General features: G+C 40.9%; 1 protein-coding gene across 1 annotated transcript in view; it reads left to right on the top strand.

Annotated features, from left to right (window-relative positions):
* The first annotated feature begins 1,280 nt into the window (after positions 1-1,280).
* CHURC1 (churchill domain containing 1) overlaps positions 1,281-23,159 on the top strand; it is a 38,581-nt gene continuing 16,702 nt past the window's right edge. Inside the window, 4 exon segments of the mRNA XM_037832523.1 lie at positions 1,281-1,350; positions 1,353-1,399; positions 18,127-18,262; positions 19,878-19,948. Of these exon segments, the coding sequence (XP_037688451.1) occupies positions 1,281-1,350; positions 1,353-1,399; positions 18,127-18,262; positions 19,878-19,948 (324 nt within the window).

Here is a 23,159-nt window from a genome sequence, read left to right as displayed (position 1 = left end):
TATACCTGGCTGACTACTGAGTAGTTTTGTTACTATAGACAAGACCACTCACCACACATTTCCTTTGTTTCTTCATCTGAAAAGGGGAGACCTATTTTTTTTTTTACCTGTCTTATAGGGTTAACATAAGGATAAAATTATAAAATAAAATGATACATTCTGAAAGATGGAAAATGGCATCCAAATGGGAGGCATTATAATTATTCCAAGTGTAAAGTGAACTCTAATGGCACTAGTTCATTCAGTGTTTCTTTGTACACCCATGATTTTTAGTAACCATTGCAGATCCTTACCAGAGGTTGAAACACTAAATGGTACAATTCCAATGCTCCAGTGGAGACATTATTGGCAAACCCAATTAAACTGACTTGCTTTGAAATGGTTATTAATCTCTTCTTTAAAGAATCTGAATCCCAGAGTCTCACGTGCACCGCACTTTCTCTTCACTGACCTGACTGCAATAAAGCAGGGCTAAGGCACGATGCTGATGTTCTCATTAAACATCTTCCCTATAATGCTGGGTACAATGAAGACAGGTTGTTGAGAAGTGCAAGGGCAGACTTTGGAGATTAGTATTCAGATTAATTATATCATTGTGAATAATAAAATGTTTTCAATGCAGAGGGAAAGGAAGAGGTAGGGCACCAATCACAACCATTATAAGATCCACAGGACTGGCAAACCATACATGGAATTTCTATTCACATCATGCCTGGCTGTCACTGAAGTGCTTCTGTTACACAGGGAGAAACAGAAACAGCTTTTCCATCTCTATGTTCTCCAAATGATTTTGGGATAGTCATTTGTTATTAACATTTTAAGTGTTCTTTTTTAGGAGAGAATCTAAGAGTTCCAAGTGCCTCTTCCCAAACACTTTAGTTATTGTTTTTCACCTCCCGGGATCTGATTTCTTATCACTCGCACTCTCCTAACAAATCGTTTGGAAAAATTAAGTAATCGTATCAGTTTTATATTTGAAGTAAGCCGAGACAGAAATAATTTTCTTTCTTGTATACAGCGATATTGTGATTTGCCATTCTGTAGTCTCAGATCAGGAATGCGCTTATTAGAACTTTGTTCAGTCAAAGATCCCTTTGCCCTCCTCCCCCATCAGCTAGTCCACGCCTGCTTCCCCATTCTGAGAAGGTTTCTGATATCCTATGACCCGCTCACGGTTGCTGCAGGGAGAGCAGGCCCTGCCCTATCAACAGTTGCCAGGGGGCGGAGACTCCGAACCGGCTCCCGTTACCAAATCCCCCAGTGTCGAGTACTTAGGGCGCATGCGGCAACCTTCTCTTAACTCTCGCGAGGTTTCGTCTTCCGGAAAGCGCTGGAGGACGTTCCCTTTTGAGGCGTCGTGATGTGTGGGGACTGTGTGGAGAAGGAATATCCCAATCGGGTGAGCGAGTGGGCGCCGGTAACTTCCCGCTTTTCCGGCTTATGGCCCCGGCCTCTCAGGCTTCTCATCTCCACGGCCGGCCTTTCCTGAGAGACGGGTACGAGGCGGACTCAGCCGCATTGCCCAAGCGCTGTGTAGGCCCCTGACAGCGGGGGCGGCGTGTGGCGGTCATATGCATAACCTTATTTTGCATATGAGGAAACAAGCCCAGTTTGGAGAGACAGGACTAGAATTCAGGTTTCCTGGCTGTTAACTTTTTCTTTAATTTCTGTTCCTGTCAGACTCGGAAGGTTGCAAAGCTTGTCTGTTCCCACTCATTTAGCGTATACTTACTGAGTATTTTCATGTGTGTAAGTAGATTGCTTTGCCAGAAGAGAACACCAAAGAAGAAATAAGAGGCAGCCTACAGTTTGGGAAATATGTGATTAACAAAACATGAGTGGCACAGTCCAGAAATGCTAGTCAAGTTTAGAGAAAGGAGAGAATGGGGGATAGCACTGTTCTCCCCAAAGAAGGATAGCTATGATTAGGATAGAAAAGAAGGAAAGGAGGAGTCAAAGTTGGAGGAAATAACAAGAACACGGATTCTTGAATTGGTTGGGAGATGGAAAATCTCTATAGCTGCTTCCGTTTCTTAAATTGTTGAGTAATTCTAAGTCTTTTGGGAAAGATACATAATAGTATGTATTTTCTCATATGGTACAACCACTTTGGAAAAAGGTTTACTATTATCAAATTAAAGATGTGCATACTGAATGACCCAGCAGTTCTCATTCTAGAGCAATGCATGTGCATATTATGTTCCTGGAGACTTATATAAGAATGTTCATGGCATTAACTTGTAGTAGTAGGCTGTAAAAGTAACTGGTATAGTCGTACAATGGAACATCATGAATGAGTAAGTAATGAAATTGAATTGATTAGAGCAGTGGTTCTCAACTGGGGGTGATTTTGCCTCCTTGGGGACATTTTTGGGTGTCACAGCTGTGGGGTATTACTGGCATCTAGTGTTTAGAGGCCAGAGGTACTGCTATACATTCTATAATGCCTACAACACTTTCCCACAATCGAGAATTATCCTGCCCCAGATTTCATGAGTGCGGAGGTTGAGAAACCCTAAATTAGGGCAATAAAAATGAAACTAGAGTTAAACCCAGCAACCTAAGTCTTACAATGTTGATGAAAGAACATAAATTAATATTCAAAACAGGCAAAACTAAAATATATTATTTAAGGTTATGCCTGGGTGGTAAAACTATAAAAAAATCAAGTGATTACCATAGAGTTGGGATAGTGGTGACTGCTAAGGGGTTAGGGGATGATCAAGAAAAGTCTCACAGGGGGAGGGCTTCTGGGGTGCAAGCAGGGTTTTATTTTGTGACTTGGGTGATGGTTCCAAAGGTGTTAACTTTATAATTATTCATTATACTGTACATTTACATTTCATGTACCTTCTTTATTGTATTCTATTTCATACAGTTTCGAAGTTAAAGAGATTTTTATAAATCTGGTAATGAATATTGCACATTACAGGGACCATGAGGGAGAACTTTGCAGTGGAGAGTATTAAAAAGATTAGTTGGATTCTTAAGAGTGGGCTTAATTGAAAGCCTTAAAAATCAGATCGAAGAGTTCAGATTTTACACTTTAAACGCTGGGGAACCATTAAACATTTTTGAATAGAAAAATGGTTCTGGAATCTGTTATTTAGTAAAATAAATCTTATGGCTTTATGTTGTTGTGATGAGGTGGGAGGAATGTAAAAGGAGAGCCTAGAAACACATGAAACATTTGGAAAGTCATGGTGATAGAAGTGTAGGCATGATATAATGTAGCTCTTGTTTGAAGTAAAGAATTAACAGGACTCAATTTAATGTGGGAGGGAAGTGATAGGGAAGAGCCATAGATGATTTCAAGGTTTTCGTTATAGGCAACTGGGAAAATTGAAAGTGTAGAGAGATTGGAGGTATATGGGAGGAAGAACCAAAGTTGGGGAACAAGTGATCAGATTGTTTTTATCATACTGCCATTGAGGTTGAGAATGTAACATCTGAGAAATTAAGTGAAGATGTAAGATTGCAATTTGGATGCCAGATTCAGACTGGTGTTACAAATGAGTCAATCAAATGAAGGCAGCAAAATCGAAGGGATTGTTCTCTGAGGAAAAGAATGTAAAGAATCAAGTAGAATCAAGGACTGAGCTTCAAATAATAATTAATTTAGGAAGTGAAAAATAAAAGAAAGTATGAGAGGAGGAAGAGAAAAAAAGAGATTGAGGTGATTAGAAAACCAGAAAAATACCTTTTCAGAAGCACTTTTCTCTGATTTTATTCTGTTCTAAGATAAAGAGCTGTCATGAGGAAGAATTAAAGGTTTCTCTTGAATTTCAGAAGGCAGATTTAGAAATAATTGGTGGTTGGATATTATGGGTTGTAAATTTGAATCTGAATAAAGAACTTTCTAACATGTTAAAAAATGGAAGTGTAACCCTTAAAGGAACTGAGCTCTCTTCCTGTTGTTCATTCGAGACTAACTGACCATTTGAAATCCCTGAGGCATTCCAACTTTGAGATTCTTTGAAATCATGAGATCTTTTTAAGGGCAGTGAGAGCAGAAACCAGTTTGCTTGAGTTTAGCAAAGGAAAGAATAATAAGATGGAGTACAACACAAACAGTAAACCCTATTATAAACGATGGACTATAATTAATAGTACAGTTATAAACATGTTCTTTCATTAATTGTAACACACGTTCTACACTAATGCAAGGTGTTAATAATAGGTTGGTATGTGGGAACTCTATTTTATACATGATTTTTCTGTAAACCCATAACTTTTCTAATAAAAAAAAGATGTAGGCATTAAGTATAGTTCACTCATTCAAAAAAATCGACTGAAAAAAATAGTGGGTTAGCATATTGTGAAACACTGAGTGCAAATGAGTACACAATATTTAATTATCTTTTAGTTGCATAAAATTATCTGAAGGTTTGTGATACATGCTTTTACAGACTAGAAGTATACAGTATTGAATTCCTAACAGGCTCTGACCTCCTTGCTTATAATATTGTACTGAGGACTTGAACTCAAGTGTGAATCAAGTTAGAAATGAACCACACTAATTTTCTGAACTAATTTTCAGTATTTTTTTTACTGCTCTATTGCGGGTAGCTGAGCTTGTGCCTCGACTTACCAGGCCTGGGCCAGGGGACTTGATATCACCCCCTGGGGAGGGTAGTAGGTACGGGCGTGAGTGCCCTCTGCAGCCCCCCCGAGCCTGAGGAGCGAGGCCAGGGCAGCTCCCTTTTCCTCACCCAAAATGCCACTGGCAGGGGAGGCTTGCCGGAGGAAACCGCCTTTCTCCCAACTGCCCTTTCCCCACTTCCTTATCTTACCCACATACTCCCTTGTGCCAAGGCCACTCCTGCCACCGCCAGTGCGCATGCACCGTGGCCAAAACAACCCCCGCCCGCTGCAACGGCTCCTGCGTCCTCTCAGAACCAATCCTAGCCCCTCTCCCTTCAATATTGCCATTTTAGGCTACTTCACCTCCTTTCCAGCCCTGCCCCTCTTACCAGCCTATATAACCTGTAATCACCCCTGAATAAATCTCTTTGGCGCATACTCCTACTGGATGAAGAGGGTTTTTGTCCTTATCGCCACCCTCCATACCTTGCACGCCTCTCGCCGAGGACCTTGGCCACGTCCTCCGCCTCGCCCTCGCCTCCGGGAAAGAGCCCCCGCCGCCGGTACCCTTTAAGCAGCCCCGAGAGCTGAGGGCTCGGCTACCGGCCGCCACTCCCCCTAGAAGCAGTAACCCCGACCGCAACTGGTGCCCCGTGTGAGGAACGTCTCCACACGACAGTTTGGCAGGTCACCCGCTCGCCCGGACGCCCCTCCAGCTTCCCATTTCCTCGCCTGCAAGGTAAGGGCCGCCTCTCCCTCGCCGCTTCCGGAGCCGTGGGAGGTTCCTTGCTCCGAAGCCGCTCCTCCCTTCCCCCACGCTCTCTTCATCCAGTAGGAACTCCTCCCTTCCCCCACGCTCTCTTCGTCCTCTTGTATGCGCACTTCTATGACCCCCGTTCCTCCTAACACTCTCCCTCTTCCCCTCCATTACTTTGCTGTAGTTCTTTGTATCTTTTTTTCCTCATTTGGCACCGTGTGCCTCTTTGCAACCGCCCCCCCTGACTGCTCTCGTTGCCAAAGGGCACTGCTTTCTGCTCTCGCCGTCTCCTTCGGCCTTGCTGCCACAGTTTATCTCATTCTCTCTGCTCGGTAAACAACTCCTCCTCCTCCTCCCCGCCAGCCGGCCGGCCCGGCTCGGGAACAACTCCCCCTCCTCTCCCCTCAGCTATGGGTAATCGTATATCTACATGTCAGGCACCTCAAGTTCGTGCTCTGGCGGGTCTCCTAGACACGCATCGCTGTAAAGTGTCTGTCCGGCAGCTGCAGATATACTGGGATCTCCTGCTGCCCTTTAACCCATGGCTCACCACTTGCCATCTTTGGGACCCTGTTACTTATGATCGTCTTATTGATCGAGTCACTAACTCCATGGAACATGAGAGCAAGTGCTTCCCTCCCGGCTTGCTCCCCACCTTGATAACCATCCGCTCCTGCCTTCAAGGCTCCCTCCCCCCTGATAGAGGCCCCGTTAAATCCAAAGAGGCCCTATCAACCCAGCCAACAGACTCAGATAGCGATACTAATTCAAATCATGACTCGGACACGGAGTCCTTAGTCGAGCAGATTAACAACGCGCTCGAGGTGACTCCCAAAAAGCAAAATAACACTGCGCCACGCCAAGATGGCGAACTTCCTCCTTCTTCTTCCATCGAGGGGAGGAAATGCTCCGGCGATGACATCAGCCCTAAGCTGGGCCAGAAACCGCATACGCTTTACCCCGCCCTTCCACAGGGCGGAGCTAGTCCACCATCTTATGCCTTGAACCCCACCCTTTCACAGGGCGGGGCTGATCCACCATCTTGTGTCTTAGCCACGCCCACCGCGCCGCCATCTTGCGACGCTTGGGGCCTCCCACTCCCGCCTCTCCCTCCGGCGAGCTCCCCTTCGGAGCCGCTACCGGCAGCTGCCGCCGTTCCTCCTACCCTGCCGACTAACAACCCCTGGCTGCCTTCTGCACCTCAAGGCAATCCTTGGGGCAACGCTCCCCCTACCCCCACTCCCGCGCCAAGCCCTCTGCAAGCGTGTCCTCCTTTCTCTCGTGCTTTTCGCTGTTTTCCTCTTAACCTTGCCCCCACCCCACAGAGGCCGCATGACTGGTATCCCATTGACTTAGATACTATCAAGCAGCTTCGCAAGGCCGTCAAGGAGGACGGGTTAGGTAGCCCATATGCTTCCCAAATACTACAGGATCTCGCCATGAACTATTGCCTTCCCCAAGACTGGGCCTCGCTTGCCCGTTCAATTCTTAACCCCGGTCAGTTTGTTGACTGGCGTGCTCACTTCCAGGCAGAAGCAGCTAAGCGAAGTGAGCAAGATGCAGCCATTGGAGTCTATCATCCCCCCGAAGCCTATTTGGGCACTGGAGCGTTTCTAAATGCATCTGCTTATATTAATGTCCCTGCCACCTTCTGGACTATCCTCAGAGGCATCGCCTTATGCGCGTTTGCCAACTGCTCTGCCTGTCGGCCTAATAAATTCACCAAGCTCTTCCAGGAGCCGAGTAAGTCTTTCGCCACCTTTGTCTCCAGAGTCGAAGAAACCTGCGCTCAAAAGGTAAGTGATCCCCAAGCCCAATATTACCTGTGCCCATCCTCAAATCCTGGAAAATCGTACTGTAATTCCCCCAACGAGTACTACTGTGCATACTGGGGGTGTAAAACATTAGCCACTAATTGGAAGCCTCCTGTTCCTGATCATTACCTTACCCTAAAGTGAACCCCTACAGGGTGCAAACTCCCTATTGTTAACTGGCTCGGCCAAGAAAGTGAAAAATCCTGCATACATCTTAATCTTACAGTGCAGCTCCCCACTGATCCCTCCTGGTTACTCGGTCAAACTTGAGGCTTCAGAATCTATGAGAAAGGAGCCGACCGAGAATCACTTATTCTCATAAAAAAGGAGGCTGTAAACCAACCAGGCCAAAATACTGCTTTAAAAACACCCTCTGACATTGGTCCCAATAAAGTCATTAACCCCCTTTTTCCACAGCCTTCCAGCCGCACCTCAAGTACAAGCAGCGCATCCGGAAACCGCACCTCAGCTACAAACAGCGCATCGCCAACCCCACCACCCCAACCTTTTCTGCCCCCTTCTCGTTATTCCTCTCCCCTCCTCAGCCTCATCCAAGCCGCCTTTGCCTCAGTGAACTCCTCCAACCCCAATTTTACCTCCTCCTGCTGGCTCTGCCTCTCCACCTCTTCCTCACTGTACGAGCCCGTTGCCTCCAACCTCTCCTTTTCAGAAAGCACAGAAGACAGCCCCTCGGAATGCAGTTGGAATACCTCTGCCGTCCCCCTGACCTTTCATTCAGTCTCCTATACGGGAAAGTGCGTCCGCCCTCGCTCCAGTAACTCTCCCGACCTCACTGCCTGTGCCAGCTACTCATCTCCCAGTAGCTCGGCAAAATTTCTCATTCCTCATAACTCCTCCCAATGGCTCTGCTCCTCTACAGGACTTACCCCCTGTCTCAGCACGAATATCATCAGCGAATATAAAGAAACTTGCCTCCTAATTGTCCTTATCCCTAGGGTCTTATATCATAGCGAAGAAGACTTCTTCCTCCGTCAGGAAAGAACTGCAGCTCCTGCCCTTCTGCAAAAGCGAGAGCCCATCACCGTCCTTACAATTGCCTCCCTCCTAGGTCTTGCCGGCGCTGGCACCGGAATCGCTGCACTAGCCAGTCAAGGCTCCGCCCTAACTCACCTCAGGGCGGCTGTTGACGAGGACATTCGTCACCTACAAAACGCTATTTACCATTTAAAAAATTCTGTCAATTCCCTCTCTGAAGTCGTGCTCCAAAACCGCCGAGGTCTTGACCTTCTCCTCCTCAAAGAAGGAGGCCTCTGCGCCGCCCTAGGAGAAGAGTGCTGTGTTTATGCCAATTCCACAGGTCTCGTCGAGGACAGCCTGAAAAGGGTCCGAGAGGGACTGGAAAAGCGTAAAAGAGATCGTGAAGCCACCAATTATTGGTCCAGTTTTTTCACTCCCATCCTCCCATACATCCTTCCTTTTCTTGGCCCCCTATTAATAATTATTCTAGCTCTCATCTTAGAACCCTGCCTCATCCGCAAAATTGTCCAGCTTGTAAGAAAACAAACAGATGCCATTTTTTCCTCGTTCGTGCAAATCCAGTATCAGCGACTCGCCACCTCTGACGCCCCCCACTCCAAGATGACAGCCAACCCTCCGCGACCTCAACGCCACCGGTCGACCCGCCGACCGCGAGGCCCTTCTCAATCACCTGAACATCGCTCTCACCTCGAGTTCCAGCTTCTCTGAACCCCTGAACTTTAAACCCCTGAACTTTAAACCCCTGAACTTTAAACCCCTCACCTTCGCCCAGCCCGCTGCAGCGAAGCCCTTGTCGAGCGCCCGGGCACCACACCAACACTGAGCTCCAGCCTCGCTGAGCCACCGTCAACCCCTTTTTCCCTTCCCTGACCTCCCCCTTCCCTCACCCTTAGCGGGCCTCTCCGGTAAAGCCTCTTCCTCTAATTAGAAAAGAAAGGGGAATTGCGGGTAGCTGAGCTTGTGCCTCGACTTACCAGGCCTGGGCCAGGGGACTTGATATCACCCCCTGGGGAGGGTAGTAGGTACGGGCGTGAGTGCCCTCTGCAGCCCCCCCGAGCCTGAGGAGCGAGGCCAGGGCAGCTCCCTTTTCCTCACCCAAAATGCCACTGGCAGGGGAGGCTTGCCGGAGGAAACCGCCTTTCTCCCAACTGCCCTTTCCCCACTTCCTTATCTTACCCACATACTCCCTTGTGCCAAGGCCACTCCTGCCACCGCCAGTGCGCATGCACCGTGGCCAAAACAACCCCCGCCCGCTGCAACGGCTCCTGCGTCCTCTCAGAACCAATCCTAGCCCCTCTCCCTTCAATATTGCCATTTTAGGCTACTTCACCTCCTTTCCAGCCCTGCCCCTCTTACCAGCCTATATAACCTGTAATCACCCCTGAATAAATCTCTTTGGCGCATACTCCTACTGGATGAAGAGGGTTTTTGTCCTTATCGCCGCCCTCCATACCTTGCACGCCTCTCGCCGAGGACCTTGGCCACGTCCTCCGCCTCGCCCTCGCCTCCGGGAAAGAGCCCCCGCCGCCGGTACCCTTTAAGCAGCCCCGAGAGCTGAGGGCTCGGCTACCGGCCGCCACTCCCCCTAGAAGCAGTAACCCCGACCGCACTCTATCTTCCAGTTTTTTTTTTTTTTTTTTCTTTCAGAAAAGCATTTAGCAAGCCAATTGGAGCTAAAACACTACTGCATTTTCTAAAATTACTGAACAGGCACAAAATTGTAATAAAATATTTTTCAACCTAAACTGGAAAAGAAAACTGTGTTTCATATACTTCAGGTTTCAGCTATAAACTTCTCAGTAATGCAACAGGAATACAGAAATACATTGTGCCAGTTTGAATGTATTATGTCCCCCAGAAAAAGTCATATTCTTTGTTGCAGTCTTGTGGGGCAGACCTTTTAGTGCTGATTAGATTGGAATTCTTTGAGTGTTTCCATGGAGATTTGCCCCACCCAACTGTAGGTGCTAACTCTGATGAGATATTTCCATGGAGGCATGGCCCCACCCATTCAGGGTGGGCCTTGATCAGTGGAGCCATATACATGAGCTGGCAAACAGAAGTAACTCAGTACAGCTGTGAGTGATGTTTTGAAGAGGTGCTACAGCCAAGAGGGACACTTTGAAGAAAGCACAGGAGCTGCAAATGAGAGATATTTTGAAGACGGCCGTTGAAAGCAGACTCTTGCTCCGGAGAAGCTGCAAGAGGACAAATACCCCAAGTGCAACTAAGAGTGACATTTTTGAGGAACTGCAGCCTAGAGAGGAACGTCCTGGGGGAAAGCCATTTTGAAACCACAACTTGGAGCAGACGCCAGCCACGTGCCTTCCCAGCTAACAGAGGTTTTTTGGACACCATTGGCCATCCTCCATTGAAGGTACCCGATAGTTGATGTGTTACCTTGGACACTTAATTGCCTTAAGACTGTAACTGTGTAACCAAATAAACCCCTTTTATAAAAGCCAGTCCATCTCTGGTGTTTTGCATTCCAGCAGCATTAGCAAACCAGAACATACATCATTAGATTAATCAGAGAGAAAAAGATCACTGTGAATTAGTGATATGTTTAAATTAAAAGTTAAATAAACTACTTTACATAATTTAACACTAGGCTTCCAAAGTTCATGTACTCAAATTGTTGCCTGTTAGGTAGCATTAGACCAGATTTAACTAAATGCTTCATCTAAAATATAATTAGAAAGGCAATTGTATATAAATGGGTGCTTTAAAAACTATAACCTCCATTTAAAATATATAGCTGTAAAAACTTATGTTAAAAAAAGAATGATCTCAAAAAAATAACGTAACCTTCTACTTAAGACACTAGAAAAAGAAGAACAAATTAAACCTGAAGCAAGCAGAAGAAAGAAAATAATGAAGATTAGAACAGAAACTAATGAAATAGAGGATAGAAAAATATTAGAGAAAATCAACAAAACAAAAAGTTCTTTCTTTAAAAGCCATAATCTCCATTTTTAATTTTAAACATTCCCTGACAAAACATATTCACTATTAGTTTGTACCATCTGAAATAATAATTGTTGGGGATTGAAACATGTCCCCCAGAAAAGATATGTTCAAGTCTTAATCTGCTTTCCTGTGGGTGTTGAACCCATTTGTCAATAGGATCTTTGAAGGTGTTATTAGTTAACATTTGTGAGTAGGATCTTCGGGGATCCTGTTTAGATGAGGCAAGATTGAATCAGGGTGGCCCTTAGTCCACGTGGCTAATAAGGAAAGGAAATACAGACAGACACAGATGACTAAGCAGGAAAAGTACAAGCCAGAAGAAGTCATGTAATGGAGGCAGAGGTACAAGCCAGGGAGCCCTAAGGATTGCGGCAAACCAGCACCAGAACACTACAGACTTCTGTAGAAAGCATGGTCTGTTGAGGCTTTGGTTTTGGACTTCTAGCCTCTAAAAACTGAGCCAATGCATCCCCATTGTTTAAGCCAAGCAATTGTTTGGCATTTGTCATAGCAGCCTTAGCAATCTAAGATAATAGTTTTCTGGAAAAAGCAAATTATTCCAGTCTTTGCCAAAAATTGCAGATTTCTCAAATGTATAAGATTTTATCAAAACATACTGTCATACTGATTGTCATAATAGTCAGCCATTTCTTCTTGTACACTTGGATAACTTTACAAATTCTCAAACAGGATTTATCTGAATCACGTTTTATAAAGGTACTTAACAAGTTTTTTTCCTTCTTGAAACTGTTATAGTATACTCTTATTATCATGGAATTGATTTGGATTGCATTCTTTTTTTTTCCTGTTATGGAAGACCCTCAAAGCTTCTTTGAATGTTATATACTTTAATTTACTTTCCCAAATCTGAGCATTAATATTCATGCCTTGTTTTAGTATCCTGTCTCCTAAAACAACCATACAATGGGTTGGCTTAACAACAAGGAATTTATTAGCTTATGGTTTCAGAGGCTGGAAGACTTGCTTCCACCCAGGGTTGGTATCTTCTGGCTGGTTGGCAATTTTGGGGGTTCCTTGGCTTTTGTGTCACAAGACAATGCATATGGCAGTCTCTCTTCTGGGTTCTGTTGACTTCCAGCTTCTGGCTACTCCCCATGTCTTATCCTTACATGTCCTTTTCCTTTGTTTATAAGGACTTCACCCATATTGGAATAAGGCCCACCCTCATTCAGTTTAGGCATACCTTAACTAATAATATTTTCAAAGTTCCTGTTTACAAATGGGTTCATACCCACAGGACCAGGGGTTGGCATCTGAACATTCCTTTTGTGGGGGCCATGATTCATTTCCCAACATGCTTCTAAAATAGTCATGTGTGTTGGTTTGAAGCTAATATATACCCCAGAAGAGGCCGTGTTCTTTTGATTCATTCCTGTGGGTGCAGACCTATTGTAGGTGGAACCTTTTGATTAAGTTATTTCAAATGAGGTGTAACCCACCCCATTCAGGTTGGGTCTTAATCCTTTACACAAAAATAAAAGCCGAAAGATAGCTGAGAAAAGCTAAGAGATGAAATTGAGAGACACTCATAGAGAAAAAGCCCCTGGAGGAGTTGAGAGAGTAAGCCACTGAAGCCAGAAGCTGAAAGCAATGAAACTCAGGAGAGAAGGACCAGCAGATGCTGGCCATGTGCCTTCCCATGTGACAGAGGCATCCCAGATGCTGGTGGCCTTTCTTCAGAGAAGGTATCATCCTATTGATGCCTTAATTTGGACATTTTCATGGCTTTAGAACTGTAAATTTGTAAGCAAATAAATCCCTGTTGTAAAAGCTAACCCATTTCTGGTATACTGCATTCCAATAGCTTTAGCAAACCAAAACACCAGGCCTCACTGATAAGGTTATTGTTCTGGTTTGCTAAAGCTACTGTTATGAAATATACCAGAAATGGATTGGCTTTTATAACGGGGTTTATTAGGTTACAAATTTACAGTTCTAAGGCCATTAAAGTGTCCAAACTAAGGCATCAGCAAGAGGCCTTCACTGAAGAAAGGCCGATGGCATTTGGAACACCTCTGTCAGCTGGAAAGGCACGTTGGCTGGTGTCTGCTGGTACTTTGCTCCTGAATTGTGTTGCCTCTGATTTTAGTGGGTTTCTCTTTAAGCATCTGTGAGTTCTCATTTAGCTTCTCTGGGGCAAACTCTGGATTTCATCTCTTAGCTTCTCTCCTGGTTCTGGTTTCGATAGCTGTCTCCAGAATGTCTCTGGGCATTTTCTTTTTAAGCGTCTCTGAACTCTCTTCAAAATTTCTCTGCCTTTTATCCTCTCATAGAGGACACCAATAAAGATGATTAAGACCCACCTTGAATGGGCAGGGTCACATCTCCATGGAAACAATCTAATAAAAAGGTCCCATCCACAATTGGGTGGGTCACATCTCCAGGAAACAACCTAATCAAAAGATCCCACCCACAGTAAGTCTGCACCCACAAGATTGGATTAAAAAAGCATGACTTTCCTGGGATGCATAACAGGACTCTTATGAAAGCCCCATGAGTTTCTTATATACTGTACTTGCATTCTGCCATTTCAAGTGTTTATCTCCTTGCCACACAACAGACTACAGATCCCTTTCTCTTCTCTTTTCACATTGTTTTCATAAGAGTTTGCATCTGTTTACTTACAAGGTCAGAATACAGAGGTTAGTGTAAAGTGCCAGTGTTCATGCGTGCAGTCCTGTTCAGAGTTCTGTTTATTTGAAATTGATGTTTAGATCTTTATTCTTTTAAGACTATTTTGCTAACCTTAATTTTCTGGAGTCACTGAGTCAGTTTTAAATTATTTTATCACTCCAAATCTTTTCTTTCTGATAGATCAGTGAGTATTTTCTGCTTTTTCACCCTTCTGTTGTTGCCCAGTGTAGGTGACACTTGGAAAATAAAATTTGAAAAATACCATTTACAATAGCACAAAAATAAGTTAAATGTCCAGGAATAATTTTAACAAAATTTGAAGATCTCTCGACTGAAAACTTAAAATATTGCTGAGAAAAATTGGAGAATATCTAAACAAACGTAAATACATACCATCTTCATAGAAGGGAAGACTCAGAATTGTTAGGATATTCATTTTTCCCAAATTGACCTATTGATTCAAGGTGGTCACAATCAAGTCAATATCCCAGCAAACTTTTTTGTAAAAATTTATAAGCTGATTCTAAAATTTTTATGGAAATGAAAAGAATCTAAACTAACCAAAACAATTTTTAAAAAGAACGAGTTATAGGACAAAGTACCTGATTTAAAAACTTACTATAAAGCTACAGTAATCAACAGAGTGTGGTATTGGTGCAAAGGTAGACATATATCAAGGGAACAGAATAGTCCAAAAGTGGATCCACATATTTGAAATTCTACATTTCAAGGAGAAAATCTTTGCAACCTTGAGGTAAGCAAAGATGTCTTAAGAAGTGAGAAGCATTTTAAAAAATTGATAAATTGGACCTAGTAAAAATTATAACTGTTTGCTCTTCAAGAGATGCCTTGAAAAAATATTAAAAGGCAAACCAGCAACTGGGAGAAAATATTCATAATACATATTCTGATAAAGGACTTATATGCAAAATATATAAATAACTCTCATAACTCAATAATAAGAAGACAAACAATCTCACTTTAAAAATGGGCAAAACACTTGAATAGATACTTCACAAAAGAAGATATATGAATAGGCGCCATGAAGAGATGCTTAATGTCATTAGTCAACAGGGAAATGCAAATTAGAACTACAGTGAAATACCACTTTCCACTCACTAGAATGGCTAAAATTAAAAAGACTTACAATATCGTGTATTCATGAGATGTAGAGGAACTAGAACTTAAACATTGCTGCTGAGAATAATTGGAAAACTATTTGGAAGTTTTTTTGTAAAGTTAAATACACAGTTTGTCATATGACTGAGCAATTCCATTCTAGATATTTAACTGAAAAAGGAAAACATGTATCCACAAAAGACTTGTACATGAATCTTAATCTTCATTACCAAATCTTCGTGATAGCCAAAAACTGAAAACAACCTGAGTGTCCATCAATAAATGAATCAATAGACAAACTTATATCCATATGTGCTGGTTTGAATCTTTTACGTCCCTCACAAAAGCCATGTTCTTTAATGCAATCTTGTGTAGGAAGACTTGTTAGTCTTTTGATTAGGGTAGAACCTTTTGATTTGAGTGTTTCCATGGATATAAGACAAACATATCCATATGTGCTGGTTTGAATCTTTAATGTCCCTCACAAAACCCATGTTCTTTAATGCAATCTTGTGTAGGAAGACTTGTTAGTCTTTTGATTAGGGTAGAACCTTTTGATTGAGTGTTTCCATGGAGTTCTAATTTTTACTAGGTCCAATTTATCAATTTTTTAAAATGCTTCTCATTTCTTAAGACATCTTTGCTTACCTCAAGGTTGCAAAGATTTTCTCCTTGAAATGTAGAAAAACTCCCTGGGAAAAAGAAGCAAGAATGCACAGGAGCTGAGAGAGAGGAGCTAAGACAGAAGTCCAGAGACATTTTGGAGAAAGCCATTTTGAAACACAGCCCGGGAGCAAGAGACCAGCAGACTCCAGCCACATGCCTTCCCACCTGACAGAGGTGATCCAGATGCCATCAGCCGTCCTTCAGTGAAGTTATCCTCTTGTTGATACCTTATTTGGACACTTTTATGGCCTTAGGACTGTAAATTTGTAACTTAATAAATCCCCTTTATACAAACGAATCTATTTCCTGTATTTTTCATAATTTAACTGAGCAAACTGGAATGCCATACAATGGAATACTACCTGGCAATAAAAAGCAACTACCAATAAATATGGCAGTGTGGGTGGTTAACATAGAAAGTATGCTGAGCAGAAGAAGCCAGAAGCAAAATACTACACTGTGTGATTCTGTATGTATGAAATTCTAGGCAAAACTAATCTATAGAGATAGAAATCAGATCAGTAGGTGCCTGGGGTAGGATAGGGGTTGAAGATAGACTGCAAAGAATGAAGGAGCTTTCTGGGAAAATAGAAATACTTTGTATCTTGATTGGGGTAGTGATTACATGGGTATATACATTTGTTAAAAGTCATTCACCAGTACCTTTAAAATATGTGACTCTTGTATGCAAATTACCTCAATAACATTTCTTTTTAAAAAATCAAAGCAGAGTAATTGGTCTTAATAGCTGGAAATTAATACTCTGATTCCAAGGCTCTTTTTCCTTTAGTATTTAAGTCAATGTGCGTATGATTTAATATGTTCAAACTATATGGTTATGTCTTGATTCCCCCCCCCTCCCATCATCAGAATTAATCTCTTCCTTAATATGTAGCATTCAGGAACCACTTAGAAACCACTTAGAAAAAGGAGATTAATTGTGGTGCTGGGAATCCATGAACTCTTCATTATGGCCTGATGTGTGGTATATCTGCTGTCTCCTGATACATTATAAAATCCTTGAAGGTAGAAGCATGTTTGGTTCATCACGGAATCCTCCACTGTGCTTTGTATAGTGTCTAGCACAAAACTGCATTGAGGAAATGTTGATTTGAAAAGTTTTGAGTCAAATTAACTATTTTAAAACACTTAAGTTTGTTGGTCAGAAATGGGGTTGGACTAGATTATTTGTAAAATGACTTAGTTGTTAAAATTATTAGTGAGCCTTTGGCAAAAACTTCCCTTGAGCCAGGGACATTACTTTCTTTATCTGAATCACACGTATCCTTGAAGACTCGTATCTATTGAACTGAGAGTTTTTTATTGTTTATTTTGTGATATTACTAAGACTTGAGAGAAAGTTATTTCAGCAATCAACTGAGATCACGGTGTAAAAGATCATCTTTAGGCTGAGAGATTTCAAATAGAGTTGAGAGGCTATACTGGATGTCACTCTTATGCAAGCTTCAGCTGGATATTCCAAATGGCCACAGTATGCCAAGCCCAAATGAACACTAGTCCCAAAAGAATACCCAGGTCCCTATCTGTGATTATAAAAGTTTCACTCACTAAGTTTATTTTACAGAAACTTAAATCCTTCAGAGTGTGCCTATGCCAGAAAAGTTCCAAATCCCAGAGGCAACAGCCTTTTCAAGAACATCAACCAGATGCATCCCCTTTCCCCCATAATGTTGACATCCCTTTTCAATATGAACAAGTTAGGATGGTCACTGCCCAGCTATCCCTGAAGATGGAGACAGTGATCAAATGAGAGGGAGAAGAAGTAACAGACAAGAGAGGATTTAACAAAGGATTATGAATACTGAATCTTTATATAAATATATATATTTTTAGTCTCTAGGGTATTAGAACAACTAGAAGGAAATAATTGAAATGGAGGAACTGTAACCCATAACAGCCTTTGAAATTTTCTCTATAACTACTTGTTAAATTGTATTAAAAGTTATCATTCTTCTGTATAAATGTTATATTTCACAATAAGGAAATAACTGAACTTGTGGAACTGTATCCCATAACATTCTTTGAAATTTTCCCTGTAACCACTTGTTAAATCAGACTTTGAAAGTTATCACTTTATATATATGTTACATTTCACAATAAAAAATAATTTTAAAAAGACCATCTTTATCACTGGCTTAATTGTTCCCATTTGATTGAATTTTCATTCTAGTTTTGTAATAAGGAAACTCATTTAATATTGTTGGCTATTCTTCTTATTTTTCTTTTTCTTATTTAACATTATTAATGTTTCATCAAGGTTTCTCTAAATATCCATTTGCATTTGGTCCTTTCTCAAACAATTTCAGCTTCAGAAACTTAAAGATCTACCACTGTGCTTCATTTTATTTAACACAAATAACATTTCTTTGGGAAAGCCAGTAATTTAAAAAATTATTTAGTATAGCCTCCTAGTGATTAATTTTGGCCGGATTCTTTCCTTTAGAGATATGTCTATTGATAATTTTCACCCCAGATTTTGAAATATAAAGTTGGTATTTGAGATATAAGAAAATAATTAAATTCCTATTTCTAATATGTTAGGGTAATACCTGCTTGGAGAATGGATCTTTCTTACTGAACTTTACAGGCTGTGCAGTATGCAACAAGCGGGATTTTATGCTGATCACAAACAAATCCTTGAAAGAAGAAGATGGAGAAGAAATAGTTACCTATGATCGTAAGTAGACTTTTCCTTCTTTCTTTTTTTTTTGATGAGAGTCTGTTAGTGGATATCAGCTTTCAAAGTCTGTGTGTTGTGCAAAGTATTCTGATGGCTGTTTTAATTTCATATTGTGCTATGTAGTTACTAATTAGGTTTTTGAAAGGAAAATACAGTTAACACCTTATTTATCTAGTGTCATCAGATATTCTGCATAAATTACTTTTGAAGGTAACTTAAGCTTATGATTCAGGCACCAATTTTTTGTTCGTTTATTGAATCATTTTTCAGGGACATATTTTTTTAAGCCTATATGCCTTAAATAAGATATAAAGACTGGATTTTTATACCTTAAAGTCATCCATGTGAGGTTTTGCTTTCTACTATAGTGTAATACAGTGATGTACTCCAGTAGCTATTAAGGTGTTTGCTCCTGTACTAAATGACCTCAGAGTACTATGTTCTTTTTAGCTCTTGTTTCTGCTTTTATAGCTTTTTTTGTCTTCTGCCTCACTGTTATTTTATTGTCTCTTAGTTTTGCTACCGGAAGTATGCCTGATTTTAGCACTTTAATATGCTGTTCCTCATTCTCAGTACAAATAAATACAGGATGTATAATAAAAATAAATCATTTCTGAGGTTGACACTAACCAACCTCAGAGTAAACTAAGTACTTGTACATTTTAGTTCCCAAATATTGACAAGTCTTTAGACTGTTCACATTCCCGTTTTGCTTTTCTCCTTGTTCTTGGGTGTGTTCTCAATATATGAGAAAAAAAATATGCAGAGAATAATGGTTTTTTTTAAATACAATTTTATTGAGATATACTCACCCACTATATGATTCATCCAAAATAGAAAGAAGGGTATGAAAGAAATCAAACCTTTAGAATAGAGTCAGACAATTGAAAATGTTCTAAATGAGAAAAATCTTTTTCCTTCTTTTGGCATGTGCCCCTTTAAACTCTATCTCTTTTCAGGCAGTAGGTCCCAGCAGAGCAAGTGCTCTGGGTATGAATTATGGTTCTAACACTTCTTAGCTCAGTAATCTTCCCTAGTTACTGAACCACTGTGTGCTTTGCTTCCTTATCCCTGAACGTGATAACAGTAGAAACCTACCTCACTGGGTTTTTGTGATGTGAATTAATAGATATAAAGTGTTTAAAACAGTACCTGGCCCACAGTCAATGCTCAGTAATCATAGTTATTATTATTTATATTGTTTTTATTAGATTCTTTTGTTACCATTAAATTCACTTTCATGTCTAGAGTAAATGAAATTTGTTCATCATTGGTTTTTCATTTATGATTGGTTATAGTAGCACAGTTTCTATCAATAAAAGCTTTTACATAGGTACAGCTGGTTTAAAACATACATGTCAATATCTGTTAATTGATTTGCTTAGAGAGCTTTCAGTGGGAAGTAAATCTCTGAGTTCCTTAATTAAGTAATGTTGCTATGTGACAGATTCTGTATGTCTTATCAGGGTAGATATTATAACGTGTTTCTTGCTGTGTTAAATATGATAAATAGAGTTGAGATTCTTTTTAAGCAATACCATGCTGAGAAGAGAAATTTTGCTGTTTTGAGAGACCTTCCAAGACTTCATTATGTGTCTCTTTGTTTCAGCAGATTTGTGTAAGAATTGTCATCATGTAATAGCCAGGCACGAGTACACATTCAGCATCATGGATGAATTTCAGGTAAATGTACAAATATGGGTATGTTATTCAGGGGATGGGGGATAGGGATAATAAAAGTATCCTTGAAAATTTAGATATAGTTTTCATAAATGGGGTATTAGCAAACATTAAAGGAGAATATCCCTCCCTTCTACCTGTATAATTTGAGAGAAAAACTTTAGATGTGGGTGGATTCACGTAACCTGCCTCCACAGGAGTCACAAATCAAAGAGCATACCTTACAAATGATATCTCAATCCTCTCATTTTTGTTTGTAAAGAATAGCACATTATGAGTTCTTATGAAGTTACTGTTGTGCCTCTTTTTTCTCTTCCCAATTATGTGATTGCATAATTTGTTGGCATTAAGTGTTGGCCTGTCCGCTGCCAACATACTTGCTGGGCATGAAAATTGTGATAAGGAGCTTATCTTTGTTTTCCCTAGTAGGCATTTAGAGTTAGCAATTCTGTTGTCTCAATTGCAGTTAGACATTTTAATGTTATTTGTTAAGTAAAATGACAAGATGGGTGTATCACAGTTGGAGCAGAAAAGCTGAACACTGTAAGGATAGAAAACAAGGGATTTAAGATAAGGATTAGTCATTATGCATGTGAAGAAATCTATGGAAGTCTGGTCTTGGCCTGAAGTTGCTGAAGGTTCACAGGTCTAATGGTCAGGAAAAAAAAGCTGAACTGTGAGGAAAAGCCAAGGACAAACTGGAATTTGTGTCTGTCTCACTGCCTCCATTTTCAATCCTTCTGATTGCGTTACTTATTTAGTGTGAACTACATATTCATTCATAGGATATAAATACCAGGTCAGAGCTTTAACAGGCAACAACATTTTATTTATTTATTTTTTTTTTTTTTTTTTTCATTTTTATTGAGATTTTTCAGATACCATACAATTATCCAAAGATCCAAAGTGTACAATCACTTGCCCCTGGGTACCCTCATACAGCTGTGCATACATCACACTTAATTTTTGTTCAATTTTTAGAAACTTTTCATTACTCCAGACAAGAAATAAAGTGAAAGATGAAAAAAGAAAAAAAGAAAAAAAGAAAAGGAAACTCTAATCCTCCCCTATCCCTAACCAACCCCCCTCAATTGTTGACTCGTAGTATTGGTATAGTACATTTGTTACTGTTTATGAAGAAATGTTGAAATACTAGTAACTGTAGTATATAGTTTGTAATAGGTATATAGTTCTTCCCTATATGCCCCTCTATTATTAACTTCTAATTGTATTGTCATGCATTTGTTCTGGTTCATGGAAGCGATTTCTAGTATTTGTACAGTTGATCATGGACATTGCCCACCATCGGATTCAGTTTTATACATTCCCATCTTTTGACCTCCAACTTTCCTTCTGGTGACATATATGACTCTGAGCTTCCCCTTTCCACCTCATTCACACACCATTCGGCGCTGTTAGTTATTCTCACATCTTGCTACCAACACCCCTGTTCATTTCCAAACATTTAAGTTCATCCTAATTGAACATTCTGCTCATACTAAGCAACCACTCCCCATTCTTAAGCCTCGTCCTATGTCTTGGTACCTTATATTTCATGTCTATGAGTTTACATATTATAATTAATTCCTATCAGTGAGACCCTGCAATAGTTGTCCTTATGTGTCTGACTTATTTCACTCAGTATATTGCCCTCGAGGTTTTGTCATCAACCCTTTTTTTTTAATATGGTTTTGTTCACTCACCATACATTCCATCCCAAGTAAATAATCGATGGTTCTCTGCATGGTCATACATTTATGTGTTCACCACCTTCACCACTATCTATATAAGGGCATCTACATTTCTTCTACAAGGCAGGAGGGAGAGTCAAAGAAGGTAGAGAGGCAAAAGAAAGAGGAAAAAAAATGACAGCTAAGAAGCAGCAAAAGGAAAAATAACCTTAAATCAAAGTAGAATAAAGAATCAGACAATACCACCAATGTCAAGTGTCTAACATGCCTCCCCTATCCCCCCCCATCTGCATTTACCTTGGTATATCACCTTTGTTACATTAAAGGAAGCATAATACAATGATTCTATTAGTTACAGTCTCTAGTTTATGCTGATTGCATCCCTCCCCCAATGCCTCCCCATTTTTAACACCTTGCAAGGTTGACATTTGCTTGTTCTCCCTCATAAAAGAACATATTTGTACATTTTATCACAATTGTTGCACACTCTAGATTTCACCAAGTTACACAGTCCCAGTCTTTATCTTTCCTCCTTTCTTGTGGTGTCTCACATGCTCCCCACCTTCCTCTCTCAACCGTATTCATAGTTACCTTTGTTCAGTGTACTTACATTGTTGTGCTACCATCTCCCAAAATTGTGTTCCAAACCATGCACTCCTGTCTTCTATCACCCTGTAGTGCTCCCTTTAGTATTTCCTGTAGGGCAGGTGTCTTGTTCACAAAGTCTCTCATTGTCTGTTTGTCAGAAAATATTTTGAGCTCTCCCTCATATTTGAAGGACAGCTTTGCTGGATATAAGATTCTTGGTTGGTGGTTTTTCTCTTTCAGTATCTTAAATATATCACACCACTTCCTTCTTGCCTCCATGGTTTCTGCTGAGAGATCCGCACATAGTCTTATTAAACTTCCTTTGTATGTAATGGATCGCTTTTCTCTTGCTGCTTTCAGGATTCTCTCTTTGTCTTTGACATTTGATAATCTGATTATTAAGTGTCTTGGCGTAGGCCTATTCATATCTCTTCTGTTTGGAGTACACTGCGCTTCTTGGATCTGTAATTTTATGTCTTTCATAAGAGATGGGAAATTTTCATTAATTATTTCCTCTATTATTGCTTCTGCCCCCTTTCCCTTCTCTTCTCCTTCTGGGACACCAATGATACATACATTATTGTACTTTGTTTCATCCTTGAGTTTCCGGAGACGTTGCTCATATTTTTTCATTCTTTTCTCCATCTGCTCCTTTGCGTGTAGGCTTTCAGGTGTTTTGTTCTCCAGTTCCTGAGTGTTTTCTTCTGCCTCTTGAGATCTGCTGTTGTATGTTTCCATTGTGTCTTTCATCTCTTGTGTTGTGCCTTTCATTTCCATAGATTCTACTAGTAGGTTTTTTGAACTTTTGATTTCTGCCGTATATAGGCCCAGTGTTTCCTTTACAGCCTCTATCTCTTTTGCAATATCTTCTCTAAACTTTTTGATTTGATTTAGCATTAGTTGTTTAAATTCCTGTATCTCAGTTGAAGTGTACG

Source organism: Choloepus didactylus, chromosome 4, assembly GCF_015220235.1.
Source record: "Choloepus didactylus isolate mChoDid1 chromosome 4, mChoDid1.pri, whole genome shotgun sequence".
Lineage (NCBI taxonomy): Eukaryota > Metazoa > Chordata > Mammalia > Pilosa > Megalonychidae > Choloepus > Choloepus didactylus.
The sequence above is the reverse complement of the archived record's forward strand: the minus strand, read 5'-3'. Positions and strand labels throughout refer to the sequence as shown.